This window comes from Pagrus pagrus (assembly GCF_965226575.1).
Source record: "Pagrus pagrus genome assembly, chromosome: 3".
NCBI classification, from domain to species: Eukaryota; Metazoa; Chordata; class Actinopteri; order Spariformes; family Sparidae; genus Pagrus; species Pagrus pagrus.
Window position 1 is genome coordinate 7,241,446 of NC_140187.1, and position 19,819 is coordinate 7,261,264.

General features: G+C 40.1%; 1 protein-coding gene across 10 annotated transcripts in view; it reads left to right on the forward strand.

Moving 5' to 3' along the window:
• The window catches only part of igsf21a (immunoglobin superfamily, member 21a), a 332,744-nt gene that overhangs the window by 192,233 nt on the left and 120,692 nt on the right, over window positions 1-19,819 (forward strand). For all 10 annotated transcript variants that reach the window (XM_084348934.1, XM_084348935.1, XM_084348939.1 and 7 more), the window contains one exon: window positions 10,532-10,644. In XM_084348934.1, the coding sequence (XP_084205060.1) occupies window positions 10,532-10,644 (113 nt within the window). The remainder of the gene's footprint in view (window positions 1-10,531; window positions 10,645-19,819) is intronic.

Sequence of the window (19,819 nt, forward strand, 5' to 3'; positions counted from 1 at the left end):
AGAGATGCAGGTTTTGCAATATCCTCTCCAAAAACTAAAAATGCTTTTCATTCCACTGACATCACACGGTTTTGCTCTAGTCTCATAAAATATACTAAATATGTCAGTGTAATGAATCTCTTTAGCTGGGGGAGGGGGAGATTGCTATTAGAGTACAGCATCACTTTAGAACCATTTAAAGCATCATTGGTTTTGTGTGCACTGATCCAAAAACACATAAGAAAGACCTGATTGTGAGGGCCCCTTTAACAAAAACCACATTTTCGCTTTAGCTTCTGAAATCAGGTTAATGTAGCATAAATGTTTGTGTTTTTGTCGTTGTCGTTGTTTGTTTTTCTTGCATGCCAACAGAGTTTGTTCTTCATTCTGTAGTTGTCAGATCTCATTTTAAAGTTGCTTTCAGTCGGCTGTCATTTCACGAACCCTATTCTCCCTTCTTCACAATTTTCTTTTCATCCACTGTACTAAAATCATACCTGTCACCCCGTGAGTTTTAGGTTTCAGAGCCTTCCCCGGCATCGCACGGCTGCAAAGTAAAACTTTCACATATTATCGTGCCATCAGACGTGCCTGTTGTAATCCTCCTTTGGTGATAAAATGCAGTTCTCTGCGGACTGCAGAGCATCCTCGCCAAGTCTTTAGCGCTGGTGCTAAAGGCAGAAGAGTGCTGCATTGGTCTTTTTTTTTTAGTTACTCATTTTTTTTTACTCTGTTTGTCATACGCTCCAGGAATGTGAATAAACAAATGCATGGTAAACTCCCCACACTGATTATATCAGACATTACAACTCTCCAGAGGAAACACACAAGCTAATGGCACATTTATCCCTGTACATACAAGTTCCCGGTTGGATAATCTACACCAGACACGGCTGTGTGTGTCATTTTTCCTGATGGTGTGGCCATGGAGGGTCTGCTATTCCGACTCCCCGGGGGGCCCCTTGCATCCCATAGCGGTGGTCATCCTCTGTCTTTATCATGAGAGCTTTGTGTGGCAGCTGTTCAGCTAAAAACCTCGTATCTCCCAAAACAGTTTTTTATGCATTGAGTGGAGAAAAAAAAGGCTTGTTTCCCTGTTGGCGTTTGTTTATTTTTTGTAATTACATGACAGGTTTTTAACCGGATTCACGGTCCTGAGGGTCATTAAAAGTCACTCAGAAAGTAAATGAATAGCTTCAATAAGGAAAAATAAGGAAAGGCACAAATTCTAATTTGCATTTCTTCTTGACGCCAGAGGAACACTAATGCAGGGATAGAAAATGAAGAGTGGGATACAGAGGGATCAGAGATTCATTGCTTTCTAGTTGGCCGGCAAACTGCGACACTGACATACACACTGCTGCATGTGACTAACTCCATGTGGGAAGGCTGGCTGCATATCCTCCCTGGCTCCAACTCTCCTCACCAATGACATGATAATGCCACATGCCTAAGGCCTTTCAGAATGAGGACCTGGTGATAGGGTTCCTCGTGATTGCTATCCGCTATAGCAGCACGGGCTTGTGGGAGGGCGGTGGATTACAACGGACGGGTGCTGACACTCTTGAAGCTGAAGCATGTCATTAAACAGTAAATCACCCTGATTGAAAAACGCATCAGCTCCCAGCTTTCTGTTTACAAAAGGAAGACCTTCTCCAGTGGCGCAGATTGTGCTCTTGGCCAGAATAAATCAACAAGCATTCATCCAGATTCCACTTCCACGTTACGCTTCCTGAGCCCAGCCCGCATGTAAAGTTACAAATCACAACCTGAGGTGTGTGTGTGTGTGTGTGTGTGTGTTTGTTTATTGACACTGTTCAATCATCTACACGGCTGTCAACACCGTTAGTTTGTAGAGGGTGATACAGTGATAATAATAACACTTTACACTTTTTAAACACCTTTTTATTGTTGAACTCTTTGAGCGCCACAAATACGACAGTGTACCAGTTAAATAAGTAAATACAAACTGACTGAGAGTCAAGAGTTTACAGAAATAGATCAGATCATTTAGAGTAGATGAGTCTGTGCATTGTTGGGCACGTTGTCTCCAGGTAGAAAATAATCTAAAGACATGTCAATATCTTAACAGCCCTGTGTTGTCGGTACTTTGCAGCATCATATTTCGGTTACGACACCGTGACAGTTGTGAGATCCGGGGATGCGGCGGCACAGGTATATACAGCTTTAGAGGAGAGCCCATTAAGGCAACACAAGCTGTCAAACAAATCGCTTGTGTGCATCCTCCGAGCACTCAGCTTGTAAAGCTCCGACTACTCTGCTGGAGATGCCACACGGCCGCATCTCAGCAATGAAGCGAGATGGTAACAAAACTGAAAGGTTTTTTTCTTTTTTTCTTTTCATGTATTTGTTTGGATCTCCATTAGCCACTAGCAAGGTAACATCTATTGAGCCTGTGGTCCATACTGAGGCTATAATAATAAAGATAAGAGCAAGGTTGTAAACAGATAGACTTTACTTCATCATAAATGTGTGTTATTCCAGTATGAGCACATAATACGAGTGCAAAGCTTTAATTCAATTCAAAGCCAAAGTTAAAAGCCAATGACGGTGATACTGCCTCCTCTCATAATTGTTATTTGTAAAGACACACTGTAAGACATTTGGTATTGCTTTGATCAGTCCAATTGCCAGAATATATTTTGACACATGTTCCTGCAAACCATCAATATATGTTTATACTTGACTGAATTTTTATTATTGGGTTAACTTTAAAATACCTGGTTTTGTCCCCACAAAGACAGCTGGGAAGTGTTGCGGCATCTTGAAAAATATTGAAAATATTCGTTTTTTGTTGCAACAAAGAAGGCTGGAAAATGTCTTGACTGGCATTTAAATGACCAGTTCTGTTGGTTGCAATGGGAAGTGAACAGCGGTCTCCACGTTCCAGGATAAGAAAGTCTTCTCATATACATGTAACGTGAACATAATATGATCCATCCTGTAGAAATGCTGGTATTATTTTTATGAAACGTAGGAATATATCTGTGGTTTGCAGACTGGTACAATGCCAACATGTTCTGGCAGCTGGCCTGGCTTTTATGCTGCACAATAACCAAGACCCTGACTTTTTCTCAGGTAGTTGTGAAAGACAGCAAATTCACAAGAACCTCCTGGTTTTGTTACTGTCTCTATAGCATTCTTTAACCTAGCGATGGACGGTGAAGCAAATATTTCAGAAGTGACCTCTTTGCTCCCATTATCTTTATCAACCCTTATTAATGTTCTAAGAAATAAAAAGATGAGGCAGTAAAGGAACCTTTACAATATCTTCACAAGCTTTAATAGCCACCAAGGTCCTCACTTAGTGAATATTTTTTATTGAGAATAATGGGAATAAGATATATTACGTGTTCAATTTACATAATCTATACCTCTGTCTGCCTTAGGCTCTGGACCTTACCGTTTTTCAGAGGGGACCTGCAGAACATCGACTAAATGCGAAGATTACAAATGGAGAGGATATCGCTCGCAAAACCTGTAAAGCATTAATTTGTCATCCTTGGTTTTTACCGAAGAGCCCCCTGTCCCATTAACAGCACATCACTCGCTCGCTTGCCTAAAGCTCCGGCCTTGAAATGGAGTCACCTGGCTTAAGCGGTGCACTTATTAGCTGAATTTATTGATTACCGCGTGTCCACGTCGCTAGACTTTTTTAAGACACTAATGGACAAAATTTGATATGAGGCATGTTAAATTTCAGATGTTTTCCACAAGGGTGCCAACATTCATGAGAAAAATATGCTATATTGGAGCCATACCCAGTCTTTGTAGGGGTAAAAGTGCTTTAACATGATGTACTACATTTATCATATGTCCTTGTAATCCCATTCTGAATTTTTTTTTTTTTTCACACATACCTTCGAAGTGCTGCTTAAATGTGTTTTAGACACTACAAATCAGCTCGGTTTGTTTACACTGCTTAGAGGCACAGATGAGGAAGAGAGCTGAGAAAACTCAGCCATCCATTTTTCTCCTACATTTAGTTGCACTGACATCTAAGCAAAGGTAGGCCACAGCCATAAATCACAGAGCACAATAACAGGCACATTTTGGGCCGGTCCATCATTGGCTGTGTTTTGTTTTCTCATTGCATCTTGGCAAATTGCTGTTATTAATGGGAGAAAGCATAGTTTGCAGCCCTCATTAGATGTTGTTCCAACAGCGCCTCTGATGGATTAAGACAAGCTGGAGGCCTTGTCTGCCTCTACAACCAGCTAATATGAGCCAATTAAATGCCGTGCACTCTCTGGCCACTCCACACTTGCTTATGTGCTCTTACAACGTTATCCAAGTATTCCGCTTCATGGGCAAATGGATTAGGGTTTCAAACAAGTAGATTTATTTCAAAGATTTTCTGCAGAACTGTACACTTACCCTCGTATTCCACAATAATAAATTACGTCCCTTTAAAGCAGCTGGTTTCTCTGAGGATGCTGAACAGTTTCCTTTGATCAGGTGCATTTTTTTTCTCCCTTTTTTTCTTTTTTAAATCTCTCTCCTCTGTAATTGGAGCTATTTGTGACACGGGCTCTGTAGGTTCTACCCGAGATGTGAGAGTCACAGATGTGTTTTGGTTTTTCAAGGTAACGTCGCCTGCGCCGACAGTCTGATTCATGTAGAGGAGGCTTATGAGTAGGATGCTGCAAGGACTGTATAAATATAACCGGGGCTTCCTTCAAAAGCAGGGCTTATAACACAGGATGGATCGATACTGCGAGGCGCTAGCATGAAAACAGAATCTAAGTCTCTCTGTCTGTCGAGTTTAAGCTCAGCTAAAGCGAAGGTGTTCACGGTGCCAGACAGAACTTGTTAGAGCTTACCGGATATATCCAGCCTGACACTTCAGTCATTTTTTCCTTAAAATGCTCCAAAATGTCATCCATTCAAACAACCTATACAAGAGCACACGCTGTGAATCTGAACATTTGAGGAGAAATTGTATTCACCCTTTCAAAAAAAAAAAGACTTAAAACACTGTTGTATAATTTATGCCTTTTTCTTTTCATCTGTTCAAAGGAGAATCACTTACCCCCCGACTATGAAAATATTTTGTATAACACGCTGAAGTAAAATCAACAAGCATTCATTCGGTTTGTACAACATGTTGGATTAAAGCTGTTGGTTTTGGTTGAGCATGAGCGGTAAATAAGAGCGACTAGCAGTTGTCTCTCTTAATTGTCATCAAAGTTAAAACGTGTCGGAGCCATAGCGACGACGTTTTGTGCATCTCTGTTGAGGAAACTAATAACCTGCCATATTGTTTGCGAGAGCCTGCTCTGCAGATTAAATGTTGATTTTTTTCCGTTTTGAGTTGACAATGGGCTGATTGGAGACTTGTGTCCACTCAGAGCTGCTGCGGCTCCGGGGCAGCTGTCTAAACGATCGCAAGTGTTGATCATCTCCGATGGATGGCGACTTACATAAACACTTGCACAGTGTTGATTTTTTTCCCGCTCGGCGTTGAATTAACACTAGAGTTTTTGCCGTGCGAATGTGGCCCATATTAGCTCGCGTTTTTAACAAGCGCATCAAGCATAACAAGGGATATTGCTTCATTGGAACGCTTTCAACAGAGAATTGGCAAATAAAATGTGTCTAATTTATGAAGTCATTTGGATGGCATGCGTTGGATATTGAATTGCGTGGGAATTATGTCCTCATGTCTTGGTATGTGCAGCCTGCAACTGTTCCAGTTTCTCGTAGGGATTATTTGAAATGTGAACTTCCCTGGCGCGAGTGCATAACCCATGTAATGTGCTCTTTTAAAAATTCCACATCCCTCCCCGAATGCTCCGGAGCACTTTTCTGTCATTGGCTATGCTATATTTTCCTCTGTGCCACAGAGTCAATGAATTGTTCACAATTAATCGCTGCAACCACACAAGAAGACCGACTATCTCCTTACAGTACTCTTGTTGTCGAGTGAATAATAGGCCATAATGGCTCCCTATATTATGTTTAATTATACAGGATGTGCATTGAATGGAGAGCACATCTTAAATTTGGAAGGAATATTTCATAACCCGTAACTGAAAATGTCCTTCACGAGGCGAAGCACACATTTATCCCCTGGTGACTGAGTAACACAGTGTTCCACAGACTCAGTCGACTCGTTTTTTTTTTTTCTCCTGTCTTGTAATATGCATTTCCACCACCTCTGTGGAAAACTCACAGAGAGACATTTACAAGGCCAGGCTGCTCCTCTTGTGGGTTCGTCGTAAGTGGTTAGGATTTTCTCTAAGAGCATCAGCTCTGTGTTAATGACATGCAGTCTCCGGAAAGGTTTATCCATTCAATTTGACTCTAAAGAGAAGATCTCTTCAGCCTGCTGATTAAATTAAGATTCTTTAATAAGCATATCTAGGTGCACTGACACAAGAGACAGGCCGATCTGTGTCTACCAAAGCAGATACCGACGACTATCTGTTTTAAAGGCATGTAGCGGTGGATTTCTGCAGTGTAACGTCTCGGTCTCTCGGTTTCGTTTTGCTGGTGATTATTCACTTCGTTTCTGCTTGTAATTTGCTGTGCCGCGCAATTCCCCAGCTGGATCGTGAAGTCATTTTCTAAAAGGAGAAGTTCAGTATCTGCACTTCTTTATGTGCTGTACATTCAGCTTATTCTTTGAATTGTCAGTAAAGTCTTACTGTCCTTGATATATTATGTATTTCATCCAAGGAAATTCTTGAAATGCATTCTGTTTATCTGCACTGTGTGGGAGATCAATAAAAATGTGGTAGACACAGATTCTTACAAACAGGTGGGAAGGACATGTAAAAGGTCTTGTAAAGGATAAACAGTCTCTATACGATGTTCTCACTGTAACCTAACGTGAAAAACTGGCACACTTCAGCAGTATTGCAGAGATGTGACTCAGTGTAATATTTGTAAATATTGGACACAATGGGCCAAACAGGCTAACAATGAGCGGCCAGCAGAATTAATGAGAACGTTAGCATGGCTCTTTATTTTAAACATGTGAGAAAAGCACATTGCAACCTGCACTGTGGCATTTTCTTTGATCATATGCATGTTTTCCTCACTGTACCTGTTCTGATGCGTGAACATTACCGCATCTCTGTGGGTGGAGAAGCTCACTAGGGGGTGTATAACAAACAGTCAAGTCGAATGGAGCAATTTGTTGTAAAGATTTGCACGGATTTATGTAAACACCACGTCAGAGGTGAACTACAAAGGAGTGTTTTGTGCTTTTTAAACTTTGACAATAAAACAGATCAAACTCTTAGCAACCCTTTGTGGTTTATATGTCATGTAATTTGACTTTGATACAAACCCCTCAAGCAGTAAAACATTAAACATGACATGTTTCCCGTTGTAATTACCTTCAAACTTCACATACTCTGAGAATGAATGTTTTTTTTTAACAATCAACTGTCAGCACGCATTGTGACACACATAGTGCGGATTGTTGAAGCAGTTGGTTTGTTTTTTGAAAGATGTCAGGGCGTTGGAAAAATCCTCTGTGGTCTTACACCAATTCAGTTGCTTTAAGCTGAGTGATGTGCCCAAAATAACATTTAATGTTTTGTTGTTGCTGTTCATAAGAATGCATATATATTTTTAGGTCTTCAGGTTGTTGTCACTTTTAACATGGATGAATCAGATATAACTAATAAACTAAATCGTCTTTAATTTGGAATATGAAAACTAGCTTTAGAATAAATGTTGGCAATGTATGTTTCTGCAAAACATGGATATGTTGAAACATTACATTTCTTTATGTTGCAACTTTACATTTCTTTAGCTTAAATTGTTATGCTGTGCTCATGGTCTGATTAAGTTTAGGAACAAAATCCACTTGGTTAGGGTTAGGAAAAAAAACATGTTTTGGCTCAAATTACCTGTTTTGGTTGCCACAAAACGACTATAGATGTCCCAACTTGCTGTTGAACATATATGTTTTTTGTTGCCATAGAAATCATCCTAAAGGTCTCCATAAAAATATTATACACATGTTGAAATGCTGTAGTCCCTCATCAAAAATGTCCAGTTGTTTCTCACTTACCAGAAACAACATTTCTCACCAAATGTGGAAACACAGTCTTGAACTGTGGTCAGTGGCTTATCAGCCTTCCCGTCTGTAACTCCACTAACATCCCCTCCCCCTCTTCAAAATGAGCTACAAGCGAGCTCGAAACTGTCGTTTTCCGGATTCAGCTAATCCATTTCCTAAACTTGGAAATGTTTGAGGACCGAAGGATGAACTGGTTCATCAGCATGATCTGTCAAGTCACATCTTCACGCTCATATTCATGAAAATGATAAGCAAATTTGTCGTCTCCTCAGACAGTAATCTGATTTAAGATGCCATATATGCATTCACTGCATTTCAGCACTTGTTGGACAAAGACAAAGAAAAACCTAGATCAAATAAAGAGAGATAAAATGTACTTAACTAACCCTGTGTGCATACACTGCAGTCCATGGATGAGAAATTATACTCGTTAAACTATATTTAAGAGACAAATAAACATAAGCAAACTCAGCGGGCGAGTTGAAGAGACGCTTTGGGTGTCAGCGCTTTGGTTTTTATTCATTTTCAATAGAGTGCAAAAGGTTACAGAGTTACAAAGATGCTCATTAGATAACGGTGAGGGTGCGCACTGCGAGTTCATTATGCATGTATTGTTTCCTAAGATATTCTAATACTTGACTGTTTAAATGTTGAAGCTCGCCTTTCCGTTTTCCATCAGCCTCCTGCTGATTTGTTTTATCTCTTTGATTTCCGTTATTTATACGATACATTTTTATTTTAAAACGCATTTTGAAAAGACAAAAAGGCACAGCCTGGGATCAGATTTTCATTCATTGCAAGCCAACGGCACACCTCTCTGTATCTGTAGTCTACCTTTCTTCCTTTGCAGAGATCACCTGTAGACTTTCTATGAGGCAATGATGTCCTCACTGTGGCTTGTGCTTTTTTTTTTTACTAACACAATTACTGCTCAGGAGGTCCCTTTTACCCAGTTTTATATTTTTACTGTGATATCCATCTGTTTTACAAGATGCATTTCCCTCATTAAATACTGAGCATGTTGAAACTGCTATTATGTTGGGCAGAGGGTTGCTGTCTGTCAGTGGAAGTCAGCCCACGCACCATCGCTGGCTCACTCTGCTAGCCAGAGTGGTAGCATATAAAGAGATGTCCTTTGCACTTGCATGTAAAGTAGATGTATTTTAAATAGATAAAATATATGTATTTTTGGACACTACAATGAGCTCCCCCAAGTTTCAGGTTATGCGCTGCCTTCACTTGAATGTATCCTCCATACTGTCTTCATTTAATTTGCCCCCAAACCTTCCAGGTATTGGATGTATTTATTTTCTCCCAGGTGTTCTCATTATCACTAGCTAATTGCCTTTTGTATATATCCATTTTTATTCGCGAGATATAATCTTGCTGATATGCTGTGGCATCATCACCTTGTGAATGGATGTGATTGTGGAAGAGTGAAACTATACCTGCAGGTATGTGAAGTGCAGATGGTTGCGCGAAGGGCTGATGATGACACATCATATAGCAAGGTCGAGACTCTGCTTCCACTTCTTCTCTTTGCTGAAAGCTGAACTTCAAATCTGAAGAAAGTAAAGAGTTTGTCCTCGGATTTGATGGTTCTTTCTGACTTTGCCTGTTATTGAAGTATCTTTCAATTATTTGATAATAGGCAAGGCTGTGTACTGTGGCACTAATAAGAAAGTTGATTTCTGAGTATAAGAAAAACATTTCATTGTATACACGATAACCTTGTCAAAAGACAACGGTGGCATTAACATTCCAGATAAATTTTCATCATAACCCTGAGCCTTTATTTAGCTGGTTTGATGTTTGTTTTTTATCTTAACTGACAGTGAATGAGAAACTACTGCATTAAATGTGATGCCATTGCCATTGCCTTTGCTTGTCTCAAAGGCTCTGAGGTTTACAGACTGTGCGTGTTTATTCAGGGCCAAACAACTTCAGATTAGTTACTGGTGAAGAGCTTAAAGAGACTTTGCACAACAAAGCATGCAGGGCTACTGTCATGGCCGTTATTCAGTGTGAGAAGTAATTATGTCTTATGAACACATTTTTCTGTTTCAAGGAAGATGGAATTTTAATCTAAAAAGAAAAGAAATGTTGGTAAAGAAATGGCCGCGCTGTAACGCGCTGTAACTCGTTTGTTTGTATAAAGATCCAAACCAGATGAAGAAATTGTGCAATGTCACTGAAAAATGAACGCTTGAGTAACCACCACTGAAGTGCTATTTACCAAGATACTTAACCTTTGTGTGGGAAAGTGCTTGATGTAATATTCTATAAGGATGAATCATGGCAGTTTTCCAAAAGCGAATGCGGACTCTTGAATCTTGAGCTTTTTAAAAATGATTTGCGACTAATTGCTGTTTTCTAACATTTACTTCAGCAGAAATCAAAGAAGACACAAAAGCAAGTAGCTTGTTCAGGCAAATTGTTTTCCTGGTTTATGACTGTGATAAAAACCAATTTCCACTTCTTCTTTTTTTTCAGGATATCTGACAGTTACCATAGAGCCCCTGCCTCCTGTTGTTGTGGGAGAGACTGTTACCCTCAAGTGTAACTTCAAAACTGACGGAAGGCTTCGAGAGATTGTTTGGTACAGGGTGAGTAGACCTGTTAACATTTTCAATACCATTAAGCACTCGATGCTCTCTCCGGACCATCCATTTCTTTCATTTTCTAGCCATTCAGCATCTGAGGGGGTCAATGCCAACAGTCATATCACAGCTTTATTGCTGTGTTAGGAGAACAACCATGCACTGTCAAACTGCAATTGTCAGGAAACAAGCTGCTATTTGGGCCAGCTGTATGGGAGGCTTCACTGGCTGATGCTTGGGAATTTGATTTCTCAATCCGCTGGTCATCACCATCATTTCTTAATAGTTCACAGCTGGCGACTCAACAGTTATTAAAATCCCAGTTGGTGTACTACACAGCTTAAGTGCCAATAATTGGATTGGTGTTGAAGGAGAAAAAAACGACCAAGAAATCTCTGTATGTCCTAGATGGAGTTCATTTGGAACCGTAAAACTGAATGGTTTTGAATTTTTCTTTGAAGTAGAGATCGGTAAAATAAATCTGCAAAATAACACAGTTCACAGGATGCGTTCGCTTCATTTCAAGAGAGCCACTGGTAAGCACTTGAATTGGAAAGCAGTAGCAGCTGCTGCTATCACACCCTTCTCTGACCATTTGTTTCTCCAAAAAGCTCGACAATAATTCTTGAGAGCTGTACAGATTTCGCTTTGTAAACGCGGCTGACTCTTCACCGAGTTGTTAGTGAAGTTGCTGAGTGGTGATTGGATTTGTATAATGTGGTATAGACAAATTGCAGAGCGTGAAATGACATCAACCAAGCTGTTGGGTATTCCCTACAATGCATTCTTGCTCTGTCTTGTGACGTTCATTATGCTCGTGATATAATCTAAAAACTGGTTGGCCTCCAAAACAAACAAGTGAACAGCATGCAGACGGATGCATTGTAAGAGTGGCATCGCAATGTGACTATAATGTGCAGGTCTGACTTCCTGTATAATAGACACATGAGGTACACTTGACTTATCGTTAGGAGTCCCAGTCGGCCTGTGAAAGCAGTCGTATATGTTTGTTTGTGTATGTATTTTTAGCTCTGGAGGAAGTTTTTAAATGATGCTATCAGACAGAAGGCGGCAGTTGCATTATAGGAAGTGAAGGATTCATTCTGGAGCTTGACCCATACTGGACTAAATATCAGGATATCTTTTGGGTCTGTGCTGCAAAAAATTTAATTCTCAGTGCTCTTCTGTGGCTTCCATTTTTATGGAAATGCAACCCTAAATCAATGGGGACCCCTAAATCACAAAGGGACATTTTCAAAGATCCTGCCAAAGAGACAAAATTGGTACTCCAGTTCACCATTATCTGGTGTATCGTATTCTTTAACCACCTGGGTGAAAACCTTTTTTCAATCAACTGATTGCACCATTTCTCTACCAAAGAGGTCTCTGTTAAACAAAAAGCGAGCACAGAGAAAAGATTTCTTTCTCTTGATTTTTTTCTGTCCCGTTGTAATGAACTGCATGATAAAAACCCGTACTCTGCGTACCAAAGAAGCGAATCAGAATGTAAATTGGCTTTTGTACAATTTTGACACTAACTGCTTTTGTGCTTGAGCGCCTCATCATCTTGTGGGTAACAACACCATCAACATCAACTGGTAGCGATTTGAAGACCGGGTCTTTAAAGTAAACCGGCTCGTCTCCTTAACCCTCCACCAGAAAATGAACAAAGATTTGGGTCAGCCCGTTCTCAGCATAAAAACACCATATAGTCCAACTGTGAAAGCGGCTTATTATGACCCATATTGACGTCTTTTTGATAGGCAGCGACCTCTAGTGGCCATCGTAACTATTGCGGCAGTGAAGGAGGGAGTCAGGAAAATTAAGTATAAAAAGCAAGAAGGTCCACATCGGTAAAAGATCTGGGAGGGATAGTTGGGTCATACAACAACAGGACCTTCACCCAGGAGAAAGTTGTTTGCAACGGTGTGACACCAAACATAAATAATGAATTATTTTGACTTACTAACGTACTGAGATACATTTGTAACTGAAGTTAAATAAGTAACTTAGTTATTTTAGCCCAAACTTCTATGTTGTCCTAAACCTAACCCAGTAGTTTTCTTGACTGAACCTATCCAAAGAGCAAGCTGTGATATATGTTGCTTTGAAAGTAACTGGCAATCGACCTATTCAGTCGTTAAGATGTCAGAAGTTAACCAGGCTTTTATGGACGAATGCAGAGAAGCAGGATTTGTGATCTGCTTGCAAATTGAGTTAATTTGTTTCTCTTTAAGTGTTGTTAACATAAAAAATAACCCTTTGTCTGCATACCTAACATCACTATCAACCAACTCTCAGTCAACCGCTACCGTATGCGGTCGTTACCTGTGAATCCTGCAGCTTACTTCATAGTTATTGTAACAGTATTTGACGATTGTGAATGTATAGTCCAGCACTATGGTGACTCTCACCTTGGTTTCACCCTCCACCTTGTGCTGGAACAGTGTTCATTAACACACGAGCAGCGGTTTATTGCTTAGGAAGGAAGTCTGTCTTTAGAGCAGCTTCTGCTTTCACACTTTTATTATTGTGAAATAAAACAGTGTCTCTGGACTCATCTTAGCAAATGCTGACCTTTCAAGGTAGGACAAAAAGAGATTTATGGCACTTTACACAGTCACCTTATGATCATAGATCACTTTCATTGCTGTGACAATTTCATTTAATCAGGCAGGGATTGGAGAGCGTTGTTTTGCTTATATTCCATCACATTTCTGTGGTGTCTACTGATAGCTGTAGTTTAAATAACCTCCCCGAGAATAGAGCTGCCCATATTAAGTGTTCTCACAAGGGAAGCAGAAAGGTTGTAACAGAAATCGGCCCTATCTCTCTGGTGGCCACTGCTCAGCACAAACGTTGATAAATTATAAATCAATTATCCACACTTGGCTGCCAAAGTTTCTTTAATCTCTGCCTTTTATTTGACTAAATACTGTTGACTTCTCATTTTACCTCCTGTTCAAATGGAACTGGGGTTGATACTCACCTGGGGAATCCTCATATCTAATCGAAGCGTGGCCAATCAGACAGGGGGCTGACTTGAACTGAATATTTCAGCGAGTGCTCATTTGTGGCGCTACATCCTGACGTATTCTCTTTGAGGATTTTTTAATGCATAACACATCCAGACTGCAGTCCAAATTAGCATGTCTTAGGATGTGCTTAAGATAAACCTGATTCATTTAGAGAGTCTTTCATGCCACACCAACTCAAATTCTCCGCAACATTATATTCAAGACTCGGGAGATAAAAGTAATGGATTTGATATGAGGTACCCCGTGGTTTCTATTTTATTGAAGCATTTTGGTTTTCCTTTTATCCCTGAAATCATGAATTAGTTAAATTTTTTAGGGATTGAACAAATATTTTCGCTTAAGAGTGAAGTGTGAGGGTGTGTGGGGACGCCTTGAAACTTTTCTTTTAAAGCCGCACCCTCCCTTTTCATGGAGATTTCTACTTGACCTTTCCATATAATTGGAAATGCATTTCTCATACAGTACTTTATGTCATTGTTGAAATACTAAAATTACTGAAGATGCGCGAGTCAGTTCTTTCCTTGTGATTGGCAAAGAAATGTACAATATGCTGTCTCACATAGTTTAAGGTTTAACTCAAGGTCAGACCTCTTATTAACAAATCTTATATCCTCCCGTGAAAGCACACAAGAATACAATTTAACACCATAACGCACCTGTAAGAGTAGCAGCAGGCACAGTCAGCACACACAGTGACAGGCTGTTTCCCCTGCAGCGAGTCAGGAAACATGCAAATGAAGTGAAATCTCAGACAAATTCAACCAAAGTACATTAACACCTGTTTTTAAAGACCAAAATTGAAAAGCATAACTCATGAACATGTTAGCAGTGATATATAGTTGATTTAATTGGAGTTAAGACGGATTAAATTACTTTTAATCATCCTTAAGTAGCCAAGAGAAAGAGAGCATCACGACACATCTTACAGCACCAAAGTTGTCTGACAGTTAAAGTTGGTGATACGCAAACATTTAAAATTTTGAGTGTGTGATACTAAACTCTGAGCATGTTCATCAAAATAAAAATAGCAAACATTATAATTAAAACATAATTTCTGCAGTGCTGCGCGCTCAGGAGAAGTTAGTCTCCTGGATGACAGAATTGTTATAATATTAATAATATTAATAATAGAAATTTTATTTATACAGATCTTTTCATACTCAAAGACACTAATGACAACACACTAAAAGATATTTTGTATATATATATACATATGTTTGCGGTGATCACTTGTTTTTTCATGCAAAATACAGCAGATTCGTGGTTTAAAATTCAATTTAGCTGCTTTATTTTAGGGGGTTTAGTGAAGGCGTGTTATTTGTTTTACCCTTAGGACAAGCGGAGTAAACAGAATGTTTAGATGTTTTAATCAAGGGTTAAAAAGTGCAGTCAACACCAATCAGATAAAAAGTGCATGGAAACCCGTTGTATTTAACTACATTGTAAAGCAGGCCACAAATAGACCTAATGTGTCATTTTCTAGAGCAGATGTCAGAAAGATGTCAGTTTAAGATCATACAGATCATACATATATGTACATATATAAGCAATTCTCATTATCCAAGCAATTCTCTAAAGTTTTTCAGTCTTTGACTCTTTTGCCAGTCTAATGACTGCACAGTCTACAAACTACAAGGTCTGCCTCCTTCAGGCAATGTGGCTCAAGTGGATGATTCTCCGATGTGGAGACGCATCATTAAATTTGGTTAAAAGTAAGTGCTTAAAAAATTGAATGTTAACCAAACGTAGCTTCAGCCTACAAAAAAGAGCTAAAACCCTGTCTCGTTTTACGCCTCCTAACCTCACTATCTGATAATAATCATAGGCCTGGATCCCCTATTACAGTACACTTCACATTTTAGTTGGTTACTCAAGATGAGAAATTAGCAGGCAGACAGAGACGGAGAATGAATGCATTAGAGTGAGAGCAGTCGTCTGTAATGGATGTAGTATTGCCCCGGAGCTAATGCTTCAAGAGCAAATAAATGGAAGCCTCTCAAGTGTGTAGGATATTGCACTACAGGCCATATGAATGTTTTTAGTGAGTGGTGAATACCGGCAGGGCATGGATTAAGCACTATGGGTATGCAATACCATCAAGCTGTCTATTATGGTTTAATAGCATACCAAATAGTCATGATGGATCATTTGATAGGGTGCTGCTAATGTGCCGCCTGTTTGAGAGAGGAATGTCAGCGTGGCGGCGCTCCTCACAGACGTGCACACGGGCTCATCTCACGCTGTGTTCGTTTTAATTCATGTCATCCCGATGAATATATACGTTGGGGACCTCTCCCAGCGGGCGCCCAGGTATGCAAAGCTGACAGCGTTGTGGAGCATGCAGTGCCTGTTAGCTCGCCTGTTGCGTGCAGCTCTGCACTATGGTTAATTTTAATCACTGGATCAACTCTCTCTGCTTGCCTGTTTCTCTCTCCTCCCCTCACTCTGCCCATTACAGAATTTCTCCATCCTCCCTGACATAACTCTTCTGGGATCCTCTCTCTCAGCAACGTGAGTGTCTTCCCTAAGACACTTCCCTAATTTACCACTGGCCTGTCTGCTAGCTGAGCTGGTCCTGCTGATACTCCTCTCATCATTCAGCTGTGTCTACCTCTGTCCATTTCATTATTATGATTCAAACTCACCTGTATTTATAATCCTGCTCTCAGCTGAATTAAACATCCCGCCCAGCACTCACTGTGTGCAGTACGAGTGCACAGCTTCACAAGAAAACACGTAATATCGACAGCTAGTGAGAAAAGCATTAATTATGTCCAGGAGACATTTTGTTTTCTGCACGTTAGCAATTTGCAAAATAATCTGCACCACTTGTTGTGACCATGAGTGAGTCAGAAAATACTGGAATCCAATCTCTGCATTTGGAACTCATTCCTTTGTCGGTTGTGATCTTGTCCGGTACTTTTTGAGGAAATAAACAGGGCTAAGACTGAAGGTTAAAAAAGAGTGCTTTTCATTTTAAAATTACATTTTATTTTCAAGACAAGCTCAAATAATAGCAATCATTCTGCAGTTTAGAGCAGCGGTGGGTGCCATAAAACTGTTCTAGTTATGTATCCTCATGTGTTGTCGAATTATCAGCTTATTTCCTCAAATGATATACTTGCTTTATTGCAAGGTAGAATTTCAGCTGGATAGTATTGGACGTGAGAGGACAACAAAAGGTGGCAGCACATCACACAAAGACTCCACGGGTGCACGTTAAGTAGCTGTCATATTTTCCCTCCCTTATCATGTTTTGAATCAAACCGCAGCACAAATAGAAAAAAAGCACTGTGGTTTCGAGTATAATTAGCTTGTGAAGTGACATTAGCTCCCTGCATGCCTTCCAGCAGCTCGCTAACCATCGCCTGAAAATCATGATTGTCATCCACGAGGTATACAGTGGCTGAATATATATCACGTCGAGCTTTTACCTTCAGAGGAAATGTGTTGTTGGGTTTCTTCCCCCTCTCGTGTGGGTGTGTGCTGGTATTTGTGTGGAGCAATAACAAATCAATAGTTTATAATGTCTAGAAAGGACAATAACCAAAGACAGTCATAAATCTCAATCATCTGCTGAATACCATTGAAAGCCTGTCACATTTTTAATGAAGCCATCTGCCTCCTGTTCGGAGCATCTCAGGTCTAACAATTAGCTTTACTACCTACCCTGTGATACCTTTTACACTCATAAAAACAATGTGCCTGAAACAGCGACTTTGGTTTAATTACATGTAAATTTTCACTTCAGTGTAAAGGGTCATTTAATTCAGAGTTTATTCTATCTTGGTGAGTCGAGGTGTTTAAATTAAATAGCTTGATTTGTGGTTTATTTAAAACTAAACAATTTAAAATGCATTACTTGTATGTAGGTCAGCACGGCGGCACAGTGGTTAGCGCTGTCGCCCTCAGTGCGGAGTATGTTCTCCCCGTGTCTGCGTGGGTTTCTTCTCTGGGTACTCCAGCTTCCTCCCACAATCCAAAGACAGGCAAAGAAGTTTGGTTAATTGATTACTCTAAATTGCCCGTAGGTGTGAATGTGAGCGTCACCGGTTGTTTGTCCCTGTGTGTCAGCCCTGTGATGAACTGGAGACTCATCCAGGGCGTCGGCCGCTCACCCAATGTCAGCTGGGATCGGCTCCAGCCCCCCGTGACCCTGAAAAGGATAAGCGGTTACAGACAACAGATGGATGGATGCATGCATGTATAATATCTGAATAAATCTCTTTCTTTTCATTGCTATGAACCCAGTATGAGTCTGACATAGACTAGTTTGAATTGAATTAACACCTGATGAATACATATTGTAGTTATGTGGAAACTCACCTTTATATAACTGAATAAAAACACAAGATTTATGTTTTAATCTGCACTGATTTACTTTAATCAGACTAAGTTATTTTTAATTTATTCACATTGACTCAACATGATAGAAAAACTTTGTGTTAAATCTAATACTTTACATCGAACTTATGGACAATTTACCTGTAATAAAACTATTCACAGAGACTTTTTTGCTGTACCTGCAAGAATTTTCGTTTGGTGTGCCAAGGATGAGTGACAGCCAGACAGGGTTACTCAATTATTTTTGGCGAGCGGCAGCATTGTTTTGCCGAACAATTGGATCTTTCGGCACAAAGGACAGGTTCAGACTGTCCTTTCCAGAAAAAAGAGGGCATGGGTTGTTTGGCCAAACGGTTCAACCACTCATAATTTATCCGTACCAAACCAGAAGGTAATGGGATGTTGTTATTGTCAGGCTGAAAGGTGAAATACACAACAGTCGCCGGCACTGGACATCACAATAGAGCACCAGTGTCTCAGACCAAAACAACACGCACTGTTCACTTAATAAAGTCGGGATAAAAAAATGAAAAAAATCAGATCAAACTGAATTAGGCAGAGCTGGTTTGAATATGAACCAATATTCGGTGACTGCGTTGTCTATTTCTCGCCTCAGATGCTTCCAGAAACATAAAATAGTGCACTGTTTAACTTTAATAGGAGAGATTTTTTCTACCAGGCTGCCATGTTGAAAACGGACCAGGGGAGGACAGAGAAGGACTCACATGCAATCACATGCGTACATGGCTGTCCCAGCCACCAAAACAAAAGAAACAGAGAATTTCAGACTGCGACACGCACCACCGCCATTACTCCGCCATCTTTACATAGCTAATAGTTGTTTGCTTCTATCTAAATAGTCTATACAACATAGGTTCATACCAAATTAGCCGTCAGTCCAAGATGTCACTGTTGTGCAGATATCAAAGACGCGAGCATAACAACTCGGTATGAAGCGCACTATATTCACTCTTTGCCATTATATATATATGAGTGAGTTAATTTATCCAAAGAACCAGTTTCCACGGCGTGTGCACTACTTCCTTCAAACCCACAATGCAGTGCGTCACGTTTGTTTAGTTGCAAACCTTCAAAGTCATGCGACACAACATCTGTCTGAGATGACACAAAAATAATGACAACGTCTAAATTTCAAAGTTTATTTGTCACAATGAAGCAAACTAATCAGTGTCTATCAGGGAGTACTGAACAAGTGAACGAGGGAATGATTTTGGACTCAGCTCATGTTACCATGAAATCAATAATGTCCCAAAATCAATCACGTAATTTTAGCTGCCAAGACTTAACCGTTCATTATCCACACAGAAGCACACCCACAAAGCCCTAAAGTCAGTCACTCATTTCACCAAACTGAGCTGCTTTCATTTTTCCCATAGTTTGAACATAATGACACTGTAGTGTATGGATTTCTATGTATGATTAAATCTTATGCTCCACAATTATGTCCAGACTTTACACCCATTGTTCTCACATCATGAACAGACCACAGTCCTTTGTGGGACTTTGTAAGAGTTCTCATATCCGAATGCCGCACGCACATTTCTTCCCTCTCGACATATTGCCATTATCTTAACGGCGCAGAAGTGCAGTACACGTGTACTTAAACGTTTGCCAGCTGTGTTTGGACGCAGGCCAGCTGCCTTAGTAGCTTTGAGGAGAGCACGATGATTATATTTGGAAATATGAAAATAGCTCTGCACATAAAACACTGACCTGACTACTACTGTACACTCCAACTTGCAGCAGGAAACTTATTCTGGGATGAGAGTGAGAGGATC